Consider the following 27,698-nt stretch of genomic DNA (forward strand, 5'->3'; position numbering starts at 1 on the left):
TGCTGTCACACAAGCCACACATGTGCAACTACACATCTCTCTCTGTCTCTCCTTCTCTTTTCCTCTCTCTGTCAAACACACTCCACACCACACAGAGCTCCTCTGGAATAAAATTCTCCCAGCTAGTGTAAAACAATCCAATAACAGCCAGCACCTCTCAAAATAAAACAATAGCTCAGCTCTTGCTGGTGTTGTAAAACAGCTCAGCCCATTACATGCACGTACGTGTAACTATACTGTAAATTTGCCCTTTGGGTAATAGCACATTTTTCCTTCATTGGGTGATTTTGGGATTATAATAATAGCGATGTGTGTGAGTGTGTGTATGTGGCAGGGTTAGTTCAGGTGTGTGTGCAAACGTTTTTCTTACATTGTGTTTTCTGCACGTACATGCTTCTGGTTCCAGTTGTTTCAGCTGAATGTTGCCAAGTGAGCTACGTCCTTTTTCAGTGTTCATATTTTTTCCCATTGGTAGCCACGATGAATGCTTCATTAGGTCAAAGGTCATTTGAATAGAAGGATAAGATATAAGACTCAGACAGACAGTGTGTGAGGGTGTGAGTGACCATGACCCCTGTGACACTGTTCAACGTGTTTGTAAACAGGATGTCATTAACACTGGGAACTGGCCAGGCTCACAATGACTTTTGTCTCCTTCAGTGTGTGTGTGTGTGTGTGTGTGTGTGTGTGTGTGTGTGTGTTTTGAGAGGGGGTGGAGTGCGGTTGGGGGCCAGAGAGAGAGAGAGAGAGAGCAAGAGAAAGGGTTGCAGGGTGAGGTTGATAAAATTTCAAATAAAACACTTTGCATACTTCCACTGATAAATCAGCACCCTCACAGTTTTCTCCGAACTGCCCTTGTACTTTTCTGTCTAACCAACATCCAGGTTAACTTTGTCACATCAGATAAGCACTAGCTAATTTGATGAAATTTATGGCTTGACGTGGCTGCTGTACTAATACGGTGGTGGATTGTGTGAAGCTGTACTAAGTGCACTCAACTGTCAACTCTTATTGTGGTGTCAGTCCTTCCTTCTAATTAGTGTCCTCAGCAGGCAGGAAGTGGGCCTGGGCTGGACTAATCTGTCAGTGAGGCCAGACCATCCTCGCCCCAGCGACTGTTTCCTTAGATAAACCCAGAGCACTTTATCTAAAAGAGTTGCGACACTCAGGGGGTCTGGGAAGCCCCTAGTGGTTCTGTTATTACTTCTTGGATCTACATTTTAAACATATAATCCAAACCTGCATGGAATTTCATGTATAGACTATGTCAACTTTTATCTTAGAAGCAATAAGAATTATTAAGGATTTCTGTGAGTTGGATGTGCAGAGTTTGCAGCCTCTTCGGGCAACACGTTCACATCTTGGTACCGATTGCGTGGTGACAGGTGTTGATTGAGCATGAGAGGGAGGAAGCATAGTGAAGGACACTTCCTGGCAGACAGTTTTATCAGTGAGGGAGCGGAGGGGTCAGAGAAAGGGTGGATGAGGTTATCACACTCTGGTAGTCGTGTACTGTATGCGACTGGTGCACCGAGAGCCTTTGGAAGCCTGGCAGCAGCCCAGAGTTGCTGACCAAGGTAACTGTCTCTTTCATATAAACATTGTGTGAGTTATAGCCACATGTGGGGACTATCAAGTACAGAAGTTGTTGTTTTTTTCTTCTTGGTTTATACTGAGCAAGCCATGGTTCAATAGGTCATGAAATAGGTGGAAGGGCTTTCTCCGGTATGTCCAAAAGGGACCTGAGGTTGTTTGTGTATTGTCTAAGGGCGCTGACACATCCTGGAGAGATATCTCATGCTCGTACAGATTGCCAGGCTGTCTTTCAGTGACTAATGTGCGAAACAAAGAGCCGATTCGAGAAGCAAGGCGTATAGTTTAAAGACTTTTTTGGCTCATCGTCACACCAGTTACAAAACAAAGTCAAGTAACAGGCTCGACAAGGAAAAGAGAAAGTGAGAGAAGAGAAAAGGGAGAGTGATGGGGGTGCTTTTCCTTCCCCACTCCCTCCTTTGCACCCTCCCTCCCTCCATCCTTCTCTCCCTCCTTTCCTCCCTTCCTTCTCTCACCACCAGCGGGGTCCAATTCCTCCACTTGAGCGCTCAGGGCCAGCAGCGGGCTGATTAGACCCACACCCCAGCCGCGCTTCGCAGAGGACTCTGCAGTGGGACGACTTCAAATGCACCTCGCTCCTGCCACCCCAAATAAAACCTGACTGGTCCTAATGGACACATTTTAATCTCCCTGGGTTATTTGAAGATTTCTCCAGCCCGCTGCTGGCCACAGCAGAAACAAATTCCTCTCGCTTTGTTGATTAAACCGCTGCCTCTCCACCGTTGCTTATCGTCCAGCAACGAGCCGCTCTTTTTAATTAAAAGTGAGACACCACAAGTGTGCAATTAACAGCTGGTAATTATAGAGCTCTTCAGAAGTGCAACACTCCACCTTCATTTCAATTATATAATGGACAAGTGGCTTTTTGATCTCCAAATTAGTGAACTCTTGTAATATTTGTTTTGTGGCAGATTTGGAGGGTTAATAGTGGCCTATGGTGGCCTCCCTCTTCCATGATTGATGTAAGAGCAGAAAGAGGGATATTAAAAACTGGAACAGTCCATCAGGAAATGCAAATCACACCTTCATGTTAATGAGCAGGCAATGGGCCGGGCTGGCCAGCCGTGGCGTTTCATGTGGGAAAAACAAGCGCCCACTCTGCCGCAAACTGATTAGTACATTTGAATTTGAAAGTTTAATTAAGTGCTTCTAATACAGATTGTTTTGGAGAGTGACACATAACATTAAATAGTTTGATACTTAATTTGGCTGCCTTTTGATTGCAAAGTAAGCACGGGTAAATTTCAACGCAAGTGTGGAAGCAATAAGTGCTATCCCAAAGGAGGCAGAAGCCATGGACTTCGTTTAAAACCTTTAACTGATAACTGATGAAAATGTATTTAATGACCAATTTACTCTTTGAGTGTATAAAGTGAAACACTTGTTCAGTTTTAATTACAATTGATTTCCATCTATGTACATGGATGTGGCATTGTTAGTTTAGAGTTAGCATTCTTTCACTCGACGCAGTCCATCAATATGAAAAAAAAGTGGACCTTGATTGATTTTTGGCTGCATGAGTGCATGCAGCAGGTTAAAATTAGGCAATTATTAATTGGCTGCAACATTTTAATGTCTTTGGGGGATGCTTTCCATTCTGGCCCTTTTTACTTGATTGTCAATGTATCAAGTGGTTCAAAAGAAGTTTAATCTTTGTGCTGTTGTGATTTGTAATTGCTTTATTTCCCTAGTCAATATAGTTCTTTTTTCTTTTACGGTGTTGGTATAGTAAGTGTAAGTGCCTGCACTGCACTTAGCCATGTGCCTATTGCCTCTGTAAGATTTGATGTTCAATTATTATCAACATTTTCTTTGTGTTAAAACTTTCTGCATTTTCATACATAATTATTCTGAAATTAAGTCAGTATTTCTTTACACAAATCTAAGAAGATGTTAGACATAATTAATTTGCCATAGTAAAGAGTTAATTACATTTGCTCAGGCAGTGGAGCTGTCAGTTATAAAGAAATGCAGTCGGAGAAATAAAAGAACCATATTTTGGTGAAATTTAAGTCCAACATACCAAGGATTAAAAGCCAGTTATAGAAATAGTACTATATCGAATGCATTAGTGTAAGAGATCTCCTGATAATCTGTTTTACTTTATGCTTAACATGTACATGTTCAGGCAATCTGTCATTAATTCCACAGTCATGCCACTCCAAATATGTACAAAACAGGAAAACCAAAGAGAGAGAAAAAGCATGAAGTCAACAGTCTCAAGTCACTCAAGCACTTTGGAATTTTTCATTGGTGAATATTGGCAGCTCATTGTGAAATAAACACCAAGTATTTAAATTCAAACCAGGTCATTATGGATGGTTCTTAAACAAAATGTCAGTCATTAAGGGAGGCCATGTGGCTCTGCTTAGAGTCCCTGTTTGTTTGAATTAGGAAGAAGAAACAGCAGATTTCTGTGATCCTTCTCATCTGTCTGAATGACACATTGAGCACTCGTTACAGGACCAACAACCCACCTGAGCATGGTGTAGGATCGGTGCTTTGGATTGTGTGTGTGTGTGTGTGTGTGTGTGCGTGTGTCTGTGTGTGTGCATGCTCATGTGTGTATGTGTGTGGGATCTCAGTCTAATCTGAGTTGCTGTTACTGTCATGTTCCTCTCCTTCCCTCATTGTCCTTCTGCATTCCCACCTCAATCTCACTGTCATTTGGCAGCTGTCACTCTCTATTTATGTCCACCCTCTACCCTCCTCCGCACACTTCCATTCTCATATAGGCATAAAATGCAGGTAAGAGTAAAATAGCCTGCTTCAAGTGTTTCCTATTCTAAATATGAATGAGAATAGCGCAAAATATAAGAAAAGTTTTTTGTAATGCACATTTGTCATCCAAACAGGTTAATACATTAAGTGACCAGTCTACATACAATACTGTTGCAAGTATTTCATATCTCATCACATATATCAAAGAAAATGTCAGTATTACAAATTTTAAAACAAATCTGCAATAAAAGAAATCACCAGGTCTTAACTTTCAAATGTTAACATACAAATTTGAAGTGGCAGGTTTTTCTGCAGTCAAGCTGAAAGCCCCTCTCAGTCTTGACAATGACCCACATTGTTTATGTCCAGACTCCAATGCTGAGTTGTGTAGTGTATTACACAGGAAGACAACAATTCAAATACAAGAGTACAATCCTACTGCATTGCCCAGTTAAATCACCACCTAAATAGAGGGAAATTGACATCCATAACAAATAACATAAACAGCTTCAGTGCTCTGAGGGGGATTTGTTGCTCGGGACGCGGGGCTTGAATGTTAGCCTTCCAACAATCATTAAACAAACATCCTCTCCAGGACCTTTCCATGCCCTGGTCTATTCCACATGTCGCACTGTGGTTTGGAAATTCTCTGTAGCCGCGGACATTATTGTATGTAACAAGTTCTATAACAAAATTAAGGTGGAATTGGCCTGCTGCTGTGGTAGTGCTCGAGGCAAGCAGACCCTGAGAGTGGAAAAGCAACCCTCAGACAAAGTCTATTCATATCCAGAAATATTAAATGGAGGATGTCAGGTTAGTAGTAGGTGGTCAGCTTGTCACATTAAAAATACTCCTGCTTTCCAATAGCTAGTTTTTCTTTCTTTACCATACACAGACCTCGTTTCTGATTGAATTCAGCTTTTTAAAGAAGTATCAGGCCTGCTGTGTTGAATCTGTATCACTTTTTTTTATTTTGCAGTCTGTACATTCTCATGCTTCCAAACTGTGCAAGAGGGGTTTTTTTCTGAATTCATGTGGCCCATTGTGCATGGTAAACAATGCCCGTTTTGATAACCTCTGACCTGCCACTGTAGTGCCAACCTAACCCTAACAGCAAAATTAAGGGCTCTTTTTCAACGTTTTCAAGTGACAGCCAGAGCTGAGAGAAAAGCTTCATTAAATGAAGCTGACCAAAGAAATGGGAGCCGAAAGGTCTAGAGGTTCCTCCACAAAAAGAAGCTTGTTAAAGGAGATGGAAGAGCAACGCAGGTTTAGTAGCACCCTGATTATACACTATAGATATTTAAGTTGTCACATGCAGAGATTACATATGTTGACAAAATGTGTACGTTTCTCTGTTGCTTCACAGAGTATCTGTGTGTGTGTTCCTAGTAGTGTCTGTTGTTGCCCGTGTGTGTTCAAGGTGTCCAAGTGATGAGTTTGAATTTGTCAGATGCCTCTGCCCTGAGTTGAGGGCCATTTGTCATTGGTGGGATTCATTATTTGTGTCCCTAACCCCCCCAGCTGGGCAGTGTGATCACCACTGACCCCCTCTGACAACCACAGCACCTTCATTATGTCACCGTGGCCAACCTGTCACTACAGCAACTCTCTAACTGTCTGGGTGACACCCCTGGGTGGGACTCCAATCTCTCATCTGGAGGTCTGCCTGTCATTGAGCTTGTCACTGTGTGTGTGTGTGTGTTTAGACATTGCTCATTGGTTTATGTGGGGGTTTTTTTATAATTATTTCTCAATAAATCAATATGTAGTTTCAAACATTTTGATGGCTTTGTTAGTCAGTTCAGTTTCCTGTGACTAACAGATTGTCTGGCTGAATGGTCCTAATATATTCACCCACCTGGTTCCCAAAACAGGTACAAATAACACTTTTCTATTCCAGGCAATAATTCCAGGCACATAAATTGACCCCTAAATTAATGGAATAATTACCCAGTAGGTGTTGGTTACAGTCCATATATATATATATATATATATATATATATATATATATATATTTATTTTTTTTTTATTTTTTTATTATCCATTCCAGTGCCATATTATCATATTCTCCTTCCCAGTGGGATCATTGCAGATAACACTGGACACTGTTACACTACTACCTCTCCCCCTATTTTCTAATCAGCAATTATTCAATTATGTCCAATTAGTTGGAGGGTGTTGCCAATGTCGCCGCCCTGGGCGTTTAGCCCCTGCTCTCTGTCAAGGGGAGATCCCGAGGGCCCCGCAGAACGCCTGTGATTAGTGTTGCGTCTGCAGAGAGGTGACAGAATCCCTCTTCAAATATTTTGTCTTCATTTTACGGCTCTGAGATGCAATTATGGAGCAGCAGTTCATTACGGCAGCATGCGGTGCTTCATGTTTTATGCATGCTGCCTCATTTAGGGCCTTTATTAACGAGCCAGGTCTGACCAGACTGCTTGAGACTATACTGCAGGCTGCGCTACGGCCACTGCTGCTTGTGTTTGTGTAGGTGTGTGTGTGTGTATGTGTATGTGTGTGTGTGTGTGTGTGGTGGCAATATGTGTAAGCAAGAGGGAGGGAGTGAGTAATAGAAATAGAGTGAGCAAGAATGAAGGCTAGATGAAAAATAGAAAAAGAAAGAAAAATGTGATGGAGAGAAAACTGAATGAAGAAGAGAGTCTGTGTGGTCAGTGTAGTGGTCACTTCACTGCTGTGCTCTCTTTATCCCAGCAGCCGGCCTCATAACGTGGCTCAATAGTGTTGAGACTGGTGCAGGCTGGCTTGGTTTTAAGGCAGTAGATTGAAGGGGTGGGGGCAGCAGGGGTGACTAACTGGACCTCCCTCAGCAGAAGAAACTCCATCTGCATCCAACATTGAGACAGATGAGGCCAATTTGGCTCCTTAAATTTCTGGGCTGTGATGGATGTGGGGTGGCTGCGCACAGTGAGAGGTTTGTAGAAGGGTGTGAAGGGAAAGGGGGAGAGAAAAGGGAGACAGGTGAGACAAGGGAGAAAGAGGGAGACGTCCAGTGTACGAAAGAAAGGGAGAATGAGGGAGGAAAGAAGGGTGAAGGAGACGCACCTCTGAGCATGAGCGGTTAAAATGTATTGCTTAAATTGATTTATTTGCTGTATTGGCATTTCTGCCTTACCTTTTAATGTACAAAGCAGATACAGAAAGTCGAGAAAGAAAGACAGAGTCAAATGGTAGAAAAGTTGAGAGCTGGACTTTAATAGAGTATGATATGTTGTGGGTACATTGGACACACATGACTTATGTTAGTCATATGAGGTAGATATTGTATCCTATGGAGTCAACCCCCTGACCGGGCAAATTAAGCTACAGGGCTAACAACAAACAGCAGTATGTATTTTTGTGTGATGCCAATATACAATATGTGTTGACACTGGCTTTCCAGGTTTCAGCTGAGGCAAATCTAAAGCTAATGTGCCGTAGCCGGAAATTTGTGCAGCCAAAAATTGTCTTAGATGGAACATTTTCTGTTGGGAGGGCGGCCAACGGCATAATGCAGTCAATGCCCACCAGGCTTGTCTTTTCTGTAGCATTCAGTGTTTGTACAGCGCACAGTGCAAACATGTGGGGACAAGGTTATTGATTCGCTGGTATACAGTATGGCTTCATGTATCTGATCTCAATCAGGTGTGTCTGATTATTCATGTCAAACACTTGAATTTGCTCAAGCTTGGTTGCATGACTTCCAAAATAACATTTTTCATGTTATAAATACAAATTTCAAGTAGTCAGGTTGTATTTGCCTACAATTTTGCCCAGCTTTAACTGACTGATGGCCTTCTCACTGCAGACCAGAGCTCCCATCTGCACTGCAGATCCGCCACTTTGATAAGAACTACCATCCTCAGGCCTACATAAATATTTTATCAAGTATAATGGAAATTGTCAAATCCATCTAATTGTGTAATGCATTATGAAGACATCAAACTTAAACAAAGCACATATGCTATCATTTCTTTTAACGACTGGGACAGGCTGGGCCGGGTCGAGCTGGCGGTTTGGTACCCAGGGGGCCTTCCACAGGGCAGGGGGGAGGGGCTGGCAGCAACCACTCTGGATATACGTCTCTCTCTGCTCTGCCCAGACCTGCCTCGCTCACATTTCATCAAAGGAATCAATTCCTCAAATGTGCACAACTGTGAGCCATAATTATATTAGGGCCCAATGGCAGTTGGCCATGACATGAAAGAGGGAGAGAGAAAAGAGGGGGAGAGAGAATGTTCATCTATGCATGTTTGCATTGACATGTATTGTATTTTTGCTAATATAACTTTGGGATAAGCATTTGGTTTTGCTTTTGGATTAAGTAATAAATGTGGCTTTCCACACAGTTTGTTTTTTTTATGATTGTCATGTTTATGTTCTAGATTCTTGTGTCACCTTTCAGTGGTAGTTGTTGTTGTCTTTTTTTTTCAGGGGGAGATATCGCTGTTGTTGCTGTCTAAAAAGATAGAGGGGTTAGGATGGAGGAACAGGAAGATAGATGAAAGGAATGTTGCAGGTGACCAGAACAAACAAATCAAAAGCTTAGGATGTGTGACATGTCAGCGGGTGCTGAGTTGGGATTGAAACAGAGGCGAAGACAGAAGAGATGATGGGATTAATGACCTTTGTCAACACATTCTCTTTACATGTCACTTCAGAGGAGAAAACAGCCAAATCAACACTTTCAAAAGCGTGTGTATTTGCAGATGATACACAGTCATACATCACTGACGAAAGCATACAATAAGCAAATGCTCTCATGCGGAAATTAAGAAATGTCTTCTTAAAGCACAAACTTACTTACAGAATATGGAGAATCACAAACATGCATGATCATGCAGACTCACACGGAGTTCAGGATTTTTCAGTCTTTAAATAATAACAGTGGTCAAAATGAATGAAGTCACAATATTGTTTATTATGGCATTACAGTACCCTAATCGCCTAAATTCCACACACTTATTATAGTATTATTATTTAATATTATCCTATCTCATCATCATGCCCCCCCATCCTCCTTCCTTTTCTCCCACTCTTTCCACTCATCTTCTCTATCCTGGGGTCAGCGTGTGATTCGGACGGCCCTCCCACTACGCCCCGGCTGATGTATGGCTTGTGGAAACAATGTGAGCGCCAGGTTGTTATTCTGTTTGCTTTACATTTGACAGGCTTGAGTTAGCGTCCGACTGGGATCCTATCTCATTAGGCCAAATGCAGGGCTAAAACAATCATAAAAATCGTTTGGCAACTGGCATCCCACTTAGGAACACCTGTCAACATACAGGCAGAAGATAAACTCCACAAATTAGAGTCAGGACTGAGATTGAATCAGGGAGAAGGATAGAGATGGAGGGAGGAGAGAGGGAAGAGAGAGGGAGAGAGATGCCCATATGCTCCGTGTTGTTAGAGAGTTAATGATATGAAGTGGTTGGGTTGATGTGGAGGCTTCCTCGTTGATGATATTGATTGTGGTTTTAGGACGTAAACTATGTGTGTGTGCTGTACCTCAAGACTTCATTCATTTGCATTTCATTAAATATAAATGTGGTTTGTTAATCCTTCATATTGATTATCCCAAACAACCACCGAAGTAGAAGCAATTTGTCTTTTGATACTAATGTATCAAGAAAGGAAGAATTTTTCCAGAACATGCTAAATTGTGTGCTCCTTTGTTTGTAGGCATGTGTGTGTCACTCAGTAGCCTACAGTTGTATGAATCTGTGCGAGTCTTCCCTCACTCTCACATTCTTTATTTTTTCTTCCTTTATGCAAACATGCCCCCCCCAACCACCCCTTTCACTCACTCACACACCTCTCTCTTTTCCTCCGCTGTATCTTCCCCTCCTCACCCTGTCCAAACATACGTCTTTATCAAGCGGCTGTTGTCAGACAACATTAGATAATTAATAGGCCATTTGTCAGGCCTGTGAGAAACATGTTAAAATCCCCGAGCAGCTCCTCAGATAAATCCTGCCGCGCACACAGACGCCTTTGTTGTGTCAGCCTGCCATCCGAGCTGCAGATTTACCATTAAAGGACCCTCATTATTAATCACAACTAATGCTAATTAATTAGGTGTCTGTGTGTGTGCACAGAGGGACCAGCTTGAAGTTTCAGTTTGTTGTGCGATGTTAATTGGTAACTCGGCCCACAGCCCTTAATGGAGTATTTTCCATTTGGAACGGGGAGCAGTTGACTAACACAGGGGTGAAAAACATAGACAATGCTCTCATTAATTAAGACTGTAAAGAGCTCTGCTCTTGTTACTCTTTGGTGTGTATGTGTGTGTGTGTGTGTGCTTAAACAGTTTGTACATTACAAGTGCCTATTTCTGAGCATATGAATGTGGAGATTTGTGAATACTGTGTGTATGGCCTTTTATTCGGACATATGCTACCTGCAGCATTTCCTGTTTTTGTCCCTAATTTTAAGGATATTTGATGCATGTTCTCAGCGCTGTAGTGTACAATTTTCCAGGGATCAATGAGCAGGCAACATACTAACATGAAAGTAGATTAAAACCTTGTATTACTACATTTTGTCTTTTAAAAATAATACTTTATTGGATATTTTCCAGTTTGAGAGAGACAAAATGGGAAAGACAACAGCATTGACAAATGTCCTATTTTATTTGGAAATTTCACTCTTTACAACTGAATTGTTTTTGGTTGAAGAAATAAATATTGAGAGATAAATTACCATGGACAATGCGCCAAAACTGTACATATACAGCTACACTATGAGTGTTTGTATTTTGTATCACTCATTACCACAGTCACCCCAATGGACCCACGGACCCAAAGACTCCCCAAAAGCAGCTCTAAGGCCTCCATTAAGCACAAAGAGAGAGTTAATTAGGAAGCTTATTGCCTCTCCCGAGGGCATGAGGCTCCAAACACGCTCCTATACACCCTGCTGAGGAAATCTATGCACAAACTGATGCACTGTAATTAACAGTGCTTAGCAAATCAACAGCAGCCATTTTCTGTTTGGCAGTAGCTGCAAGAGCATTAAAATTAACCAAATGAACGATAATTATTTTTCTTTTCTTTTGAATTCAGTCACAGTGAGTTGTCTCTCCCAGATGTCTATGCCTGCATCTCCCTCAGGGTATCGTCATTTTTCAGGCAAATGATTCAATATACAATTACAGCAATCATGCCATAGCCCCCTCAACCCCTCCCACATATTTTGAATTCTCCAAACAATTTCTAAGTTGGTTTAGCAGTAGTGCAGTAACCATGATAAAAATTATACTTCTACTGTGATTCTGGTTCTTGTGTTTTACTGTTGGAACAACACATATTCATGATTTTCCCGGTGTGGAGATCTAAATAGAAAGCCAAGGAATGATGAAGAGTGCGATTTCACAATTTGGATGTGATGACTAATGGAGGGGATCATATGTGATTATGTTTGACCTGTAGTACAAGAGTAAGCCCCCCGTCCCATTTGTCTGTTATCACAGGCAACAATTGATGTCTACAGATAAGCATAAGGGCCAGTCCTCGTAAGGTGAGGAGTTCATTTCCATATTTCATGATCTAAGACCCCATCAGTCAACTGTTAGACCTCTCTATCTGCAGTGATGAAGTGATCTGTGAATTGGGTGAAGGCTAAGTAGATGAATAATGTTCTCACCTTACACCTTACAGTGTTATAGCCTGTCTAGCATTGTACACTATAAGCAGAGATTCAGTGGATGAACTGGGACATAAAACAAATAACTGTTGTTGGCAAATTTGTATTTTGTTTTTTGCTTTCCTTGAGTATTTTTGTAATACATTCATAGTATACATCACTGTTTTATCAAGAATAAGTGAGTATACATACATGCATTATTTAAGAAATAGCAATATTTTTCAGTGTGCTTTTATTATGTGATGTAAAAGATATGAAAAGATCATCACGCTTACAAATTACCCTCACTTAAAATAATCAGGATAGAGTAATAGAGTTTACCTGATTAGAATGTATGTCTAAATGTAGCAAAAGACATACAATTGTTAGAAAGACAGCGATGAAGTAAGAGCAAGAAAGACAACAGTACAGAAGAAAATGAGAGAGGGGGGGTTAACTATGTCCACAGGTAGGTTATTTCTCTCTGTAAACATATGTATCCATTTGTCCCGTGGGTGCGTCCCCTTGCCGTCCCGTCGGCAGTGGCTGGGTCACACCTCCATTAGGGGCTTTGTCACAGTGATTAATAGCTCTTTCTATCATCTTTAATTCACTCCCTGATGATGGCGGCCCTGCTTGCTGCTCGGGGTAATCGTGTGATGTATGAGTCCGCCCAACACCTCGTGGCAGAGGTGAAAATCATTCCACCCATGCAGATAGCAGGCCCGGGAACAAATGTTTTCCCTCTTAATAAAAATTAATGAATTTGGCATCAAGTACGGACATTTAAATACATGGGATATACGTGTGTGTGCATATATGTGTTTATGCAAAGTGCCATGATGTATTTTCTTCTGTTCCTGAGTGATTTGATGGGGAGATAATATTGTTTTCCTCATTATTTTGCACTAAATCTTTTGTGTTGTCGTTCAGATACATCAACATCAAAGTTTTGCTCTTTTTTTTACACTTGCTTTCTTGTACTATCACAATGTGCCATATCTGTTAATAATGCAGTTGAAGTCTTGATGCTGCTCCCAGCTGGAGTTCCCCTTCTCTACCCAGAATTCTTTTAGCGCTCCCTCTTTGACGAAGGGCGTCAGCTTGCAATGATGAAGTAATGTCGATTACTGAACAAACAAACAGGATTATTTGCTTTAAGTAAGCGGAGACACACAGAAATGCACACACACACCAATCCGATCATCTGTGTTCAGTGTCCCTACCGCCCCACACGTCTAAGCAGAGCTACGGTCTTTGACTTATCAATCATCTGCACATGAAACCACAATTTTTAGAACTCTGAACATAGCATATTTGCTTTTGGCTAACGTTTACCTTACAGAAACATATATGTTTATGAGTTGAAATGCTCTCATTGAGTCCACTGGACCGGGGGAATTTCTGGTCTAAATCAAATATAAACTTGGAGACCAGTGTGAGGGGGGAAATGTCAGAAGAGAAACAGCAATGGAGGGATACAGTTACCTTTAAAAGCTCTTGTCCCTCTACCATATGGCAAGCCTCACATCCAGGACTATAACCGCGTTACACAGTCTCTGTGCTGAAAATCATTACGTTGACTCCCAGAGCCACATTGGGTTTCATGCCCGGCCCGGCTCAGCAGAGTCTTTAAAAGACTTTCCCCTCAAACACTCTGGGCCCACACAGTGTGTGTGTCAAACACAATAGTTGCATAGACTCTGTGATCAGGTATTGCTGCAGGGAATGGCTATGAGAAATACTTAAGTTGTAGACCAGGTTCGATAAATACTCACACGTACTGCATAACGCAGAAAATGCAGCCACATATCTGTAATAGACAGCTGATTCAGCACAATGTTTTGATGCATAGATTTTTTCCCCCACAGCAAACACACATTCTGACAGGAATTATGGTTCTTAACTGGCAGAGGAAAACAACTCATGTACTACTTATGCAGTAGTTGACAGTTTTGCATTCCTTTTCACCAGACATTGTGCTTTGACCTTGCCAAAGTGGAAGTTGCACATATTTTTTAGGATATTTATACACATTGACCTTGGCTTATCTAGTGCTTCAAGTAATGTGTCAAAGTTTGTAGCAATTTCAAGGTGAGAGCACATGAAAAAGTTCAATGATTTTGTCCAGGTCTTGAGTTAATCTCTCAGGTTAGTTTATGACCACCTGTGGCCGATCAGAGTGACCCGTTCAGTCAATCAGAAGCACGGTTACTTCATGGCCAGTGAACATGAAGTGTGTGTGTGTATCTGTGTGGATCAAAGGTTCCATGGCTGACAGCGCAGCGGTACAGTGTCACACAGGCAGCCCTTCAGGAATGTTCCTCAGCCCAGGGATGGGTTGTGGAGCCTCATTAGCAGAGCCCCCTCTCCCCGTGCCTTGTCAGCCTATGTTAGGCACAGCCCATCTCAGATGCACGCTGGGGGAGCGGCAGCTTCCTGTGAATCATTTCCGGCTTTTAGTGTCTTTCTGTCTCTCCATGTGACACCTGGCTGGCAGTCTCTCGTCCTAGATGGCTTCTCCTATAGCTTACTTGTATGAATACTTATCTGTCTGTTTGCTTGTTTGGCGACCTCTCTGAGTCTCTGTATGTGAACTTGTCTTTCTCCCAGTCTGACTGCCTTTGCTTGTAAATGTATCTGTATTTCAGATTTCTGTGCTTCTTTTCACTTATTTCAGAGACCAGCATTTTCAGCTCTCACGACCTCAGAACAGTGCTACTGTGCTCCACCTGCACACTGTGTCAAACACTGTGAATGATTCAATCCCTCCTCCACCATTAAGCTCCACCATCCACGTGTGCCACTCCAGAGAAGCCCAGTGTGGGTTCAGGGGTCGTACTTGTATGTCCTGTTTCACTCTATTCACAATTAACCCCAGTATGCTTCCCTCTGTTGTCACTGGAGAGTGGAGAAAGAGTTCAGGAAAAGGAAATATAAAACAGTCAGAGGAGTACAATGCTGAGCAGACCCTGCTTACCCACCTTGGCATCAGCTCAAACAAATGGCAAACATACCATGTTGCTGCTGTAGGGTGTTTTTAACTCCAAAAGTCTGTTTTTGACATATCAAGCTTTGTTTAAAATTTTGATATGAATGACAATGTGTCTGTTAGGTGTTTCCCAGGGCAGGAACATACCCAATGATAAGAAATTAGAAACAAGAAGAAAAACATTGACATTAGAAACAAGTGTGCTCCCTTCATGTTCTCCTGCTCTTTATTGCTGAGCTAACTCAAGGCTTTGTCACATGACACCTCCACTTGTTGTTTCAGACATGTAGGACATCTGCTGTTTATTTGAACTGATCAAGTTAATACATGTACACTTTGTACAAGGCACAAGGTACAAGGTATTTTATTTATCATTTTACAACACAAGGCCCTTCATGCTACACACATAGAACAATTAAATTCATATTAAAATAAGGCAACATATAAAATAAAATTATATAAAACAAATACATCTTCTAAAATTTTTTATAATAGTTATGAAAAATGTTTTACTCCATTGTCTTCCATAGTTGAAATACCATGAAGACAAGAGGCTTCTTTGCAGCTTTTGTCAGTGTTGCAGGAACTTATTAAAGAACATTAGAAAGATAACCTGTTGCCAGCGTTAATTTGTGATAATCCAACAGTCACCAAGATGTCGTTGAGCATAACCCTCACGTAGAGACTCTGTGTTTCTTTCACAGGTGATGGTGACGATGAGTTTGCCCTTTACCCGTCCGACATCTTGGACGATGTATGTGGCTCTGATGGTGATCCTGCACCTTCTTCGGCCCTGGCAGAGGACCCAGTGTCCCCTCCGCTCTCTGATGATGAAGCTTCACCCCAGGACCACTTGTCATTCCAACACCAGAGCATCTTTTTACCCCAAGAAGATTTGACCATTCCCCTGGACTTTGAACTGCGAGAGTCAGCAGTTCCAGGTGGAGGCCTGGGCATCTGGAGCCACAGGAGAGTAAACGTCGGGGAGCGATTTGGACCATATGAAGGAGAGCACAGGCCTTGTCTCCAAGACCCCACTCAAGGCTGGGAGGTAGGAACAGAATAAATGAAGACGAGTTCATGTGCATATTCTTATTAGTGCAAATTATTGCTTTGCAGAGTCAGTACCTTCATACACATAGGCAATTTTTTTTAAATTGTCCACCTTAGATTTCAATGGTTTTGGGATAACTTACATGGCAGCTAGGGTAAAGAAATTTGTTCTACTTGTAACAGAGTAGCTTAAGCTTTGTTTCAAGTATACGCATGAAAATTGCAATTTTTCTGGAACAGTAGTAGTACACTTTCTGACAAGGAGGGTTTTCCTTGGCTAATATACACTCGAGCATTTACAGTCATCTTTATATTTCCTCCCATGGCGTCATGTTCACATTTAGCCCCATGACCACAAGTCTGTTGTTGCCGTTTGTTGCCCAGTGATGTAATGTTAGCTCAGTGCCATTGAAAGAAGGGGAGTCGAGGTTGTGCTCTTAACTCAATTAAAATGAAAAGCCATAAATCCCTTTTTCATCCTGGTTAGGGACCCAGTGCGGCCATTGGCAAGTCACATATTGGTCAGCCGGCACAAAAAAATCGAAGGCAGGGTCACAGGACAAGGTCAAAGGTTAGATGTGGTCTCTGTCAGTGTCAGGCTAGTTTGGTTTTATGGAGCAGGAATAAGGGGCAGGCAGTATCAGCCTCATTTAGTCTCCCAAAATAGATCCTCTCTAATTTGTATGTGAGGATTTAGTCCTTCATATATAGGCCTTTGTCCCTTTGTAGGACAAAACCAAGCTCATTAAGAATCGCTGACCATGCAGTCCATAAAGTGAAAAGTCACAGGTTTAAATAAAAAGATGATTCAATACAGCATTCCTTCTCTTACTAGAGTCTTCCTAACCCCTAAATCCATTTTAATCCTGCACTTTAAAGCAGACTGAGAACGTGTTGGTAAGGTATCAACATTCGGCTCATATAAATAGTTTTGGATTTGGACTGGTGCTCGTTGGGTTTGCATCATAGAGCATTACTCCAGCCCATCAGCTCTGACTCAGTGGTTTTGGCTTGGACCAAACCAAAATAAATTTGTTTCTTTTTTTCACTCTGGACTACATTGCTCCAGGAAACAACTTCTCCCTCATTATCAACTGCCGGGTGAGACGCAATAAATAAAATTCTCCTAAATTGAAGTGAGGAAAAACTCTTCATAGTTGCCCATTTTCATAACACAAAATCTTAATAAAAAGTCTCTGTCCCTCTTGAAGAAATTTACAGCCGGTTGAACAAGCTCTCTGGGTTATTCTTTTTCCCAGGGAAGGAAATAAAGGAAAAAGAGGTTTCATGAATTTTAATCCGGCGGTAATTTATGGGGATCTTGAATAATAATATGTATTTAAAAAGCTGAGGAGCTGGGATGTGAGTGTGAGTGTGAGTGTGAGTGTGCATGTGCGTGTGTCTGAGGGCAGTCGGGTGGGGAGATTGAGGGGAAAGATGGGATCCTGGCGAGGCAGCACTGTATCACAATGTTTAATTACCATCCTGACAGCGAGCCATAACTCTTTCCATTAAGTAAATAAGTTGTAAAGAATTTATGATGAAATGCCACATTATTCAGAATGGATATTCAGTGATGACATCCCTCTGCATTAAATATGGTAAACGCCATTAAGCCCTACTGACCCCCCCCACACTCCCATGCCCTGCCCACCCGTTTACCATCCCTCACCCATTGCTCACCCTCCCTCCCGCCTGCAAATTGTCAATATGCCAATAAGCCTGCGGAGGGTCTGTAAAAATAAAATTGATTTGGTAAATGTGAGTTAAGATAGATATGTTTGCTTTCATCATCAATTCCTTGCGGTGCAGCGAGGTGATGTCACCGACCGGGGAATGCTAAAGTGGCGCTCCCATCTGGAGCGTTTGATGGAGGGCCCCGAGCGGCCCAGGCCAGTGGTGACAGACTGGGGGAAGTTTGTCACCAGGGAGGCCACCGCTCCTCAGCGCCATCACCATAAATTTGGGGGCTTTATTCATAAAGGGGAAGAGTGAGTTATGGCGTCCATGATGCTTTATGAATACAGGAATGGTGACTTATGGGAAAGATAGCTTCGGTAAATAAGAGGTAGAGAGGCAGCAGTCAGGGGTCTGTCAGGCTGAGACGCTCACCTACACTGTCGTATGCAGAACTGGAGTGCTGACTGTGCCAGTAGCCATATGCTCACTGGTGTGCGTGTCTGTGGGAGTGTGCATGCATGTATTTGTGTGTGTTTATAGGCTGAGACAAATCTATTAGTGAGTGCTTTTATTAAGGTTAGGATTTTGAATTTGGAGAGTGAATTGTGTTTGTGTTAAGGATTTGCTCATGAATTTAATCATTTATGTCAGATGTTATTTGAGTCAAGAATTAAGTCAGGCGTCAGTTAAGAAAGTGAAAAAGAGCGGTGCCTTATCCAAAAGAGGATTTTCTCAATAAAGGAGGAAAACAATGAAGACAGACCAAAGACTGTTAAATAAGAGAGGGTATACAAAGATGTCTTACATATAGGTGTTGTAAAATCTAATCTTTTCACTGAAAAACAGAAACATGAAGATTTTTTTTGTTTAATCTCTCACAACAACCTAACCACTTTGTCAAGTAATTCAAATATAAACTGAAACTAGACTGGATTCATCAACAATTTGTATTTAAAATAGAAGAACAAGAACCTGATATAAAATGAATGAACTTTGGGGCCAACAACAACAAAGCTGATGAATCATTTAATTGCCAAAGTTTAGCACATGGTCTCTGGTTTAAGTTCATGTAACAGCTCGAAAAAGTTCAAATAATAGAGGGTTAAGTACTCGATTTGTTTCCCCAGAATTTATTTAATAATTTCACTTTGATAATGAAAATAAAAAGCAAAAAACATGAACTGCAAAATATTGCTTTCCATCTTTCATGTGACAGAATAAGGATGAGGTGGCCTGCACTTGCCCACAGTATTTGCATGTATTTCTCCATGGCTTCCTTGATACTACTTATAACACTCTTAACGCCTGGATGCCCACCAGTCCATATTCTGCTGTCTCTCTCTCTGAGTCGTTAGGCACATTGAAATTCAAACTCCATTTGTGTCTGACCTCTTCTCAGCAGTAGCAACAATAAGACAGAGAGTTAGAGTCCGGGAGAGAGTTATCCAGCACTCAATGAGCATGTGGGCTCACCCAAACTCGCAGCCCCACGGGATTATGGGTCCTGGATTTAGAAAGCTGGGTTCCTCCTGCTGTAGGAGCGATGGGCGGAGCAGGTTACGGGTGAGAGAAGGGTTGGGATGGTGAGTGGGGCGGGACAGGGGCGCTTAGGGCCTTTGTGCACCTCTTCAGTGAGAGGCGGAGGTGGAGGTGGAGGCGATAGTGTTGGTGGTAGTGGTGGTGGTGGGGAGGTGGTGAAGGAGATTAGCAGTGATGGTGAATGGGAGTAGAGGATTAGGTGGCTGGGCAGGGCCTTTCCTGACTCTGCCTGTCTCCTGAACCTCCTGGTCATGAGAGGACGGGAGGATGGAAGGAGGAGAGGCAGATGCCTGGCCAGGAGGAGACCCATCATTTAAACTGTTGTTAGCTGAAAATCTTTGATTGATAATGATCTACTGAGAAAAAATAAAAACTTTCAGTCTGAGATTCCAAAAGACATTTTAAGATGAAACTTTAATATATAGGGCCTGTGGTTATGGAGCTAGGACATCATTTGTCATAGTTTAAAAAAACAGCAGAAACAACAAATAAATCTAACATGCAGTTAGATTTTCAGTTTTTCGGCAGCCTTGCAACTGTAGTTCAACTGTAGTTACTGCTTTTGCCATTTTGCCTTTTATGTGTACAGACAGTGTGAACTCTAGGAAAGTTTGATGCCGGAATCTGGGTTTTGTGTATCTATGTGTTGCATGTGTGTCCACATACCCTCTTGTGTGTGCATGTGTGTAAGACAGAGTGTGAGAGTGGGGATGGAGGGCGTTTCGGGAGGGCGTGTTTTTTTGTGCACGGATAAGCCGCTGTCCTGAATGAATGCAGATGTCTCTGGCTGGCTGTCCGCTAGTCCCCTGTGCGCTGACGGCCCGTCACCTCTCTCTGTCACAGGGAGAAAGAGCCACTCTCAGTTCTGGCTAAAAGCCCCTTAATCCCTGAGCCCCTGCCACATCCCATCCACTGTCAGCGGAGCTGGCCCTGCCCATAGCAGCGCTTAAAGGCAGGCGCTAGGGATGAACCTCTCTGTCACTCACGCACCTCTCAATGGACACACATCTTCACATTTTCTCACACACATACACACACATATAGATTTTAGAAATTCAAAGTGAAAAAGTCCTGTGCCTGCAAAGGCGATGTGAATGGCGGTTGTCAATGCATTGTGCTGCATGAACACAACGGCTGCGCTGACATTATCGTGGGACCTGTTTTCTCTCATGAGAAGAGCACTAACTGGCTGCTGAGCCACTGTGTGTAATAATGAAGGAGCCGTTCACAGCATATACTTGGGTCTCATTGGCACTTAATGAAGACAACAATAAACACAATTAAAATCTGTTCTGTGCGACCAGATAATATGAAGAGGGAAATGTGTCACCATGTAGACAGTATGTACTGGACAAGAGACTGTTTGACTGTTTTGTCTTATGAGAGCTGTGCTTGCTGCTTCTTTAATTGTATAAACAGCAACGTTTCTGAGCTGTGTCAGACTAATAGTGGGGACACAGTTAGACAGACCCGAGGGTAAGATAACTGCCGGGGGTGGGGGCCAAAAGTAAATATGGTGATAGGCACAAGGGTTTTGCTGGATATGGGCTAAGACCAAGGCTTAGTATAGAATATGAATTTAAGACTAAGAGGTCTGCAGGTGCAGGACGGATTTAGGGTGAAGTCTCTATAGTTCCAATGTTCTAATAAAGTCTTTAGCAGTTAGTATTCAGGGGTGCCTTGACATTGTCCTGCTTAGAAGCTGACCTGCAGCCAGTCACAACAAACACAGAACTAGGCTAAGGCACACCAAGACAAGCTAGGTCTAGCTTTCCCCCTGCTTTCCAAGTCAGTTCAACTGGAGACCCAGATGCTTGCAGTGCATGAACTGATTCCTACTCTATATAGTATAAAACAGTATCCTAGGAATTACGGTCACATTGGAAGAATCTGCACGTCAATATTTACGTTAGTGACAATGTAGGAAGTATATAAAACGCCTCAAACTTTCTCACATCTTTCGTGCTTTGATTTACTATGATCAACATAGCCATCTCAAATGTCTAAAATACAGTGTGCCTTCTCTATCTAATCAAATACATCTTCAGTTTTATGCTATTCTCACATATGTCACAACAACCAGTCAGTTAAGCGTTTCTAAGACTGAAGCCTGTCAGCTATTTTTGATTGTCATTGTCATATACAACAGTTTATATATAGTTTTCTATTAAATCAATTCAAGAATTGATTGAATTGAAGTGGCACGAGTCCTGGTGAGTAAATATCATGTGCCTTAACCTGCTGAGCTGCCAAAACACCCCTGGCCTCTAACTTCCTTCACATGGTGCAGAGTGTGCAGCCTCCCTTCAGCCATGTGTGTCTGTGTCTGCTTTTGTCTCTTCTGGTGTCTGCGAGGGAGATGAGCTCCCAATTCATTGTAACTGGCACTTTATTGTCTTGGACAGGAGTTATGTCCATTCAAAATCTCAAAGACAAAACAAGCTGGGGGTCCATCACCCTTCCCTTTCTTTGGGTTAATCTGTTATTTGTTGGTGCTGGTTGAGGCTTGTGTGTGTCTGTTTGTGTATGCGTGTGTTTGGGGGAGGCGTGTGTGTTAATGTTGTTCTAATCTCATGTGAGAGGAGCGAGAGTGGATGAGGTACGTTCATAAAGAGAGAGTGTAAGATAAAGTGTGAGAGGATTCCCCTATATGAGTGCAGGATCAGCCAAATCCTCCACTTTGTCCGGAGGCTACTCCCTCCCAGTTAAAGAGGACGGGGGGAAAAACTAAACAAATTTCTGATTTCCCCCTCCTCCTCCACCTTCTCCTCCTCCCTCCCTCCTCCTCCTTCTTTCTCTGTCTGAGTTCCCAGCAGGGAGGGGAAGCTAGGTTAACTAACTGAACAAAGTCAGAGTGAATTGCAGAAGGACAAAGGCGGGCGTGAGTGGGGGCTCTGCCAGTTGGAAGGTGTAGCCAGCAGCACAATACCAGGTGAAGGAGGCTCTCATCGGGGGTCCATCCAAGCAGGGCAAAGGTCACGGGCCTTATTAGATCTGATTTGAATGGAAGGACTTGTTTGATTGAAGAAGGAGGTTGGGAAATGGAGGGATGAGGAAGGAGGAGTTCACCTGTTTGAAAAGCTCGGGGGGGGGTCTCCCCCCCATTATATCTGACCTGTCGAATGCAGACAGAAATCTGACTAGCTGATAGCTCATGGTGGGAGTCACAACACACACATAATACGCTCTGAGCTGAAAAAAGGAAGCTGATCTGATCTGAAACACATGCAGGGCAAACTCAATGACACAATGACAAACGTCTAGACAGCCACAGATATAATAGAATTTATATGCAGGTGCATTGACTCATCGGTGGTATATAAATGCTACTGCCTTGTAACACACGTTTACATCATCTAACCTCAGCTGTTATAGCACATTGAATACTCTAAAGAAGCAGGACTTGCCGGAACAAGGAAGCTTCACAGTCGCTGTCAAAGCCATTATTTCTAAGACATGTCTGTCTTAGATGACTTACAGAGGAATGTGAAAGAAGAAATGAGAGAAGAGAGGATGGCATGTAGCAAAGTTTACCAGCTTGAATTAAATTCGCCACAAGAATTTTTATTTTTATGTTGCCTCGAAACTACTTTTTTTAAGGTTAGACTATTCTGAGTGAACCTTTGAGTAAAAATGTGAAACATCCTCAAGTTACAACTCTATAGGCAGTAAATGTGGTGAAGGTACTGAGGTAACATTAGGAAAGGAGTGAGGGGAATGTGCAAGAGCTACTGACTCCACCCAGGTTTAGAGCACTTGAATCAAACACACCTCGTCAAATGTCTACAGAGCTCTCCTGGGCAAAAAATGCCAAGAAAAAGTGCTATTTTTCACCTACACACACACAAATCAGCACTGCATGTTTGGAATGTGTATGCGTACTCATAGTTACCCACAAATATATACCAACACAGCAAAACCCCCTAGGTTTATACACACACACACACACACACACACAAAATGTGCCCCCTGTACTCTGCACAGATAGGAGTGAAAATGAGGGGACCCCTAAACAGCATACAGGAAACAGAGGTGATGAATTCCGTGTGCGGGGCCACGGAGCCAGGCTCATAGATACCTTATCTAGGGGGATTGATAGGGGAAGGGCCTTCCCTTAAAACACACTACTGATTGTTTCCAAATGTCTTCCCAATGGGGAGGGTCAGAGGGAGGGAGAGACAGCGACTCAGGGGTAGCGCTTGCAGGTTTTTTATTGGTCCAGTCCGGGGAAACAGAGAGGGAACAGCAACTCTGTCCTGGTTTTCCTGCCCCGAGTTGCTGCTAGTGCTTAACTACCAGTCACATTGCATTACTCAGGCAGTAAATCTAAGTACCGGTTAACGCAAATAATCAAGAGCTAATACAGCTCTACGAAACCACTTTCTCTGTGTCTGTGGTCAGAGCTGCGCAAACAGGCACAAGCCAAGGCCGTCCTTTCCTTTTAGCCTCTGCCAGACTCTCCCTTGCTCTCTCACGGCTATTATAACCTACACACAGTCACAATCTCCATATACTTATGTATCCATGTATCCCGTATGGGGTGTGCTGCTCTGTGTACGTTGTATGTGTGTGTTCATTCACATGTTTCAATCTCTCTTCTGTCCCTGCGCTGCAGTTCAAAGGGTAATGGGACGGTGCAGTTTGAGAGCTTATTACTGGGTTAAGCGCTCAAAAAGGCAGGCCGGGCTGCATTCATCACAGTAACACCGTACCCCTCTTCCAATTACGCCATATTGCTGCTCCAATTAGAGTGGAGCAGGTCCAAAACCAGAACTGAGAGCTGCCAGGTTTAGAGAGAGAAAGCAGAGGCCCCGGGTGGCAGTAATGAGGTCTTAACCCCGACTTTGCTCTATTATGTCATAATGCTTTAATTCGAGCCATATGATAGGCTGCTGTGCACTCTCATGTTATTGGAAAGTCAATATTTGTGAGCTGGCCCTGTCTGTTCCCCTCAGATGTGGCCTGGGAGTAAGTGCAAAAAGCCAAAGATGTCTGAGGAGCAAATGATTGACAGAAGGGAAGACCACATCGCATTGCTCAGGGAGGGTATTGCATGTCAGGTGATGGCATCCTGCTTCCTGATACAAATTATTTAATGATAAGATAAATAAGTATGACACGTTTACCCTGGCTGATGGATACTTTAATCTATACAGCACTGTGTCACAGATGTAGTAGTAGTCAATGGAAAGGTGATAAACCTAGCACTCCCTTAGTACTACAAGTATTGGCAGTTTTATTACCGATGGCAGCAGCATTAGTTATTAACAGTTCAATTTCTTGAAGGCAGTCCCTCACATAAAGTAACATACAGGTCATTGAACTGATCCTGCACAGCATCTGTGATGTATACTATGAATTTTAAGTTGAATTATAAGTATGAGTATTATTCATGTTCTTACCTCTACATGGTAATTGGTCTGTTTTACAATGGTGGAAAGTAACAAAGTACATTTACTCAAGTACCCCACTATATTTATCTGACAGCCATAGTTACAGTTATAATATAATATTTCACATATAAACATGACTGGTTTATAAAATATGATGTATTGTTATAAATAAAGTTAAACTACCCAACATAAGTGGGTAAATTTAGCTCCACCTCAACCAGCTACAACTGTAAAATCCTGTTTATACCTTAATGGATCAGTAATCATAATCAAATAATATAATTGATGAAGATATAATGCTCTGAAAGGGGACGGTCGGCATAATGAGTACTTTTTCTTTTGATACTTACAGTATGTTTTGCAGGTTATACTTTACTTTTAGCTAAGTGAAATTTTGAATGCTAGACTTTTACCTGTAATACGGTAGTTTTACATTGTGGTATTACTATTTAGCTTAAGATGTGAATATGTCTCCTTGCATTGCAGTGTATATAATCCTGCCCACACACCTGAGACCAGCCACTCATGATGGCATCACTTTGCAATCAAAAGTAGTTTTTTGGCCTACTGTTGTGCAGAGCGCCAATTAATTAACAGTGTATTTGTTAATAATTTGTACATTTTGCACAATTAGTGTGGCTCTTGTATTTAATGGGGTTAATTACCATGGTAATAACCCAAGATCACATCCTGGTCAATCAGTGTTTTGTAATTGCTTTTATGTTGCATAATAATTATACAGTCCATCAATTTCTGTCATTGCATAATTACAATAGGCCATGTTTAATTATATTCAGCATAAACATGCATTCCTTTTAAATAATGAGACCTAAGTGGTAGATACTATCTTCTGAAAGAAGGGAAGAATTTACTGTACCTGCTCGTGCAACTATAGAGTAACAAGATCAGAATAATTTGAAACTTTAAAACGTTTTTTTGGAGAATTCACAGAAGAAATTATTGAGTAATGGTACATAACGGCAACAAAACATAATAACCACTACTGTTCTGCAAGGGTTCTCTCTTAAGTGAACTCTCAATGCTGCACTATAGACTACATATGCTGCAAATCAGACTTCATTTGTGTTCTGCAGAGTTACATTTCTTGTTTACACTCACAGTGACTCCAGGAATGTTATTCTAACTACATTACAGCAGCTTTTGCAGGGTATCTTTTTCATACCCAGCATTGTTCATTGTTTGAAGATGTAAATTGAGCAATAAAAAGGGAATGCTTATGGGATATATTGGATTAGACATCCACCATACTGTATGCCCATGTGTTTTGTATTATATTTTTCTAAACTTTAGCAAAGGGGATTGAACGCTACACATGGCAGTCACCCTTAAGCCACAGATAAATGCAGCTCACTCATCCGAAGATGGTGGGGAATAGATAGTGTTTCTCCTCCTCGGAGAGAGTGTAGGGGTAGGGGTGACTGGGATGAAAAAGGGACTTAAAACATGCTTATGCATCGCGACTGAGGAGGTAGTCTGTGAGAAGATAGGATAGGCAAAACTAGACAACTAGACAGGGTGAAAACAAGAGTGATAGATGAGGCAGAAGAGAGACAAAGACGGATAAAGGGTACAAGAGTACGAGAGAGAGAGACTAAATCAGTCAGAGTGAATGAAAGAGAGAGGCAGAATGAGTTGAGGAGGTGGAAAGAGAACTCAATGTCCTGTCTCTGGTACGTGACGAGGGAGACAGATTTCCCGGTGGAGTGTTCCCAAGTGTCCCCCTGCAGTCTGTAATAGGATTTTCCAGGCTACAGCAGGTAGTCTGTGAAGGAACTTTGTTCGTCGGTGCTCACAGATAAGGGTTAATGCAGCCCAAAGGTTCCTCTGCTATACAGGGCTCTCTGGGAGTCTGTCGCTCCCTCCTCGTCGGCCTGCGCTGTCAGCACCAATCCGTCACAAAGGATTTCTTCCTGCAAAACTCAGTGGCCATTTCTGACATCTCCAACAAACTAATTGTTGTCTCCAGTCCTGGCAAGCCCTGTGAAGTCCTAACGAGTTAGCGTCTTCTGCACAGATGAGAAAAAATTGCAAAATCAATTTCTCAGCCGAATTACGCTTTGTCATCAGCCCAAAACAAGAGAGGAGAAGAGAGGAGAGGATGCCAAGACAGACTAGGCCAGAGTTTCTGAGAGCAGGGTTTGTGTCATCCGTATTCTCTCCTCCAATTGTTCTCTTTCTCCAAGCGGTTTTATGGCTGCTTCCCTTCCCTCCAAGCCACTTTATGACAGGCATTGTAATGTCTTTAGAGTTCTGGGCAGCCTCTGATTGGGCCATGCAGTGCTTCTCTCTGGCCCTGAGTGACAGTGGGACTAGGTCCAACCACCACCCAGGACACAGAAGCATAAATCATCCTGCTGGCACCGGGTTCCACTTCCTGAACAGCTACCAGTTCCTGCAGGGGACAAAAAGGCCTTTGTGGGCTTTAGGCAGCCAGAACTTCTCCTCTCTTTGAGGATTCTGAGGTTTATGAGTGATGCTGAGAGAGACTGTGAGGGAAAGAGAGTGAGAGTTTACACACATACTCTTTCTTTCTCTCTTATTAAGTAACTTTAATAGGGCTATGACTAAACAGTGGCTAATAGCTACTGAATGTGAACACCTGTTGAACAGCAGGTCTTGATCAGATCAGCCACTGTTTGTTTATATACGTCACTATGGAAACTTCCCATTGACGTTATTTCACTGAGATAAAGTCATCAGCCTTCAGTTTCTGCAGGAGCCCAACTTGGTGATTTCATCACTGTGTAGTGATGTGTGAAGGATCAGACTGCCAGAGCTGCGGCGACCCTCGCCAAAGGTGGCCTCCATCCCTACCTCCCTCCTTTACATTCCTCATTTCCACCAGTCTCCGTCCTCCCTGTGTGTTTGGATGGCTCCACCTCACTGTCAGGCTGTGAGGGACGGCTGTTTTCCTTACAGGCCAGATCAAGACAGAAGATGGGCCCCAGGGGGCCCGAGGATGTGAAGCTTCTGACACGTCCCGTAAATCTAGGGTGTCCCATCTCCACTGCTCGATCTGCGCGCAGCAATGAGAACACCAATGAGGCGTGAGGATGAACATT

At 42.5% G+C, this 27,698-nt stretch overlaps 1 protein-coding gene across 12 annotated transcripts in view; it reads left to right on the forward strand.

Annotated features, from left to right (window-relative positions):
- Nucleotides 1-27,698, forward strand: part of mecom (MDS1 and EVI1 complex locus) — a 132,574-nt gene that overhangs the window by 25,894 nt on the left and 78,982 nt on the right. For all 12 annotated transcript variants that reach the window (XM_044202417.1, XM_044202423.1, XM_044202427.1 and 9 more), the window contains exon 2: nucleotides 15,655-16,001. In XM_044202417.1, the coding sequence (XP_044058352.1) occupies nucleotides 15,655-16,001 (347 nt within the window). The remainder of the gene's footprint in view (nucleotides 1-15,654; nucleotides 16,002-27,698) is intronic.

The sequence above is a fragment of the Siniperca chuatsi genome, linkage group LG7 (assembly GCF_020085105.1).
Source record: "Siniperca chuatsi isolate FFG_IHB_CAS linkage group LG7, ASM2008510v1, whole genome shotgun sequence".
Classification (NCBI taxonomy): domain Eukaryota; kingdom Metazoa; phylum Chordata; class Actinopteri; order Centrarchiformes; family Sinipercidae; genus Siniperca; species Siniperca chuatsi.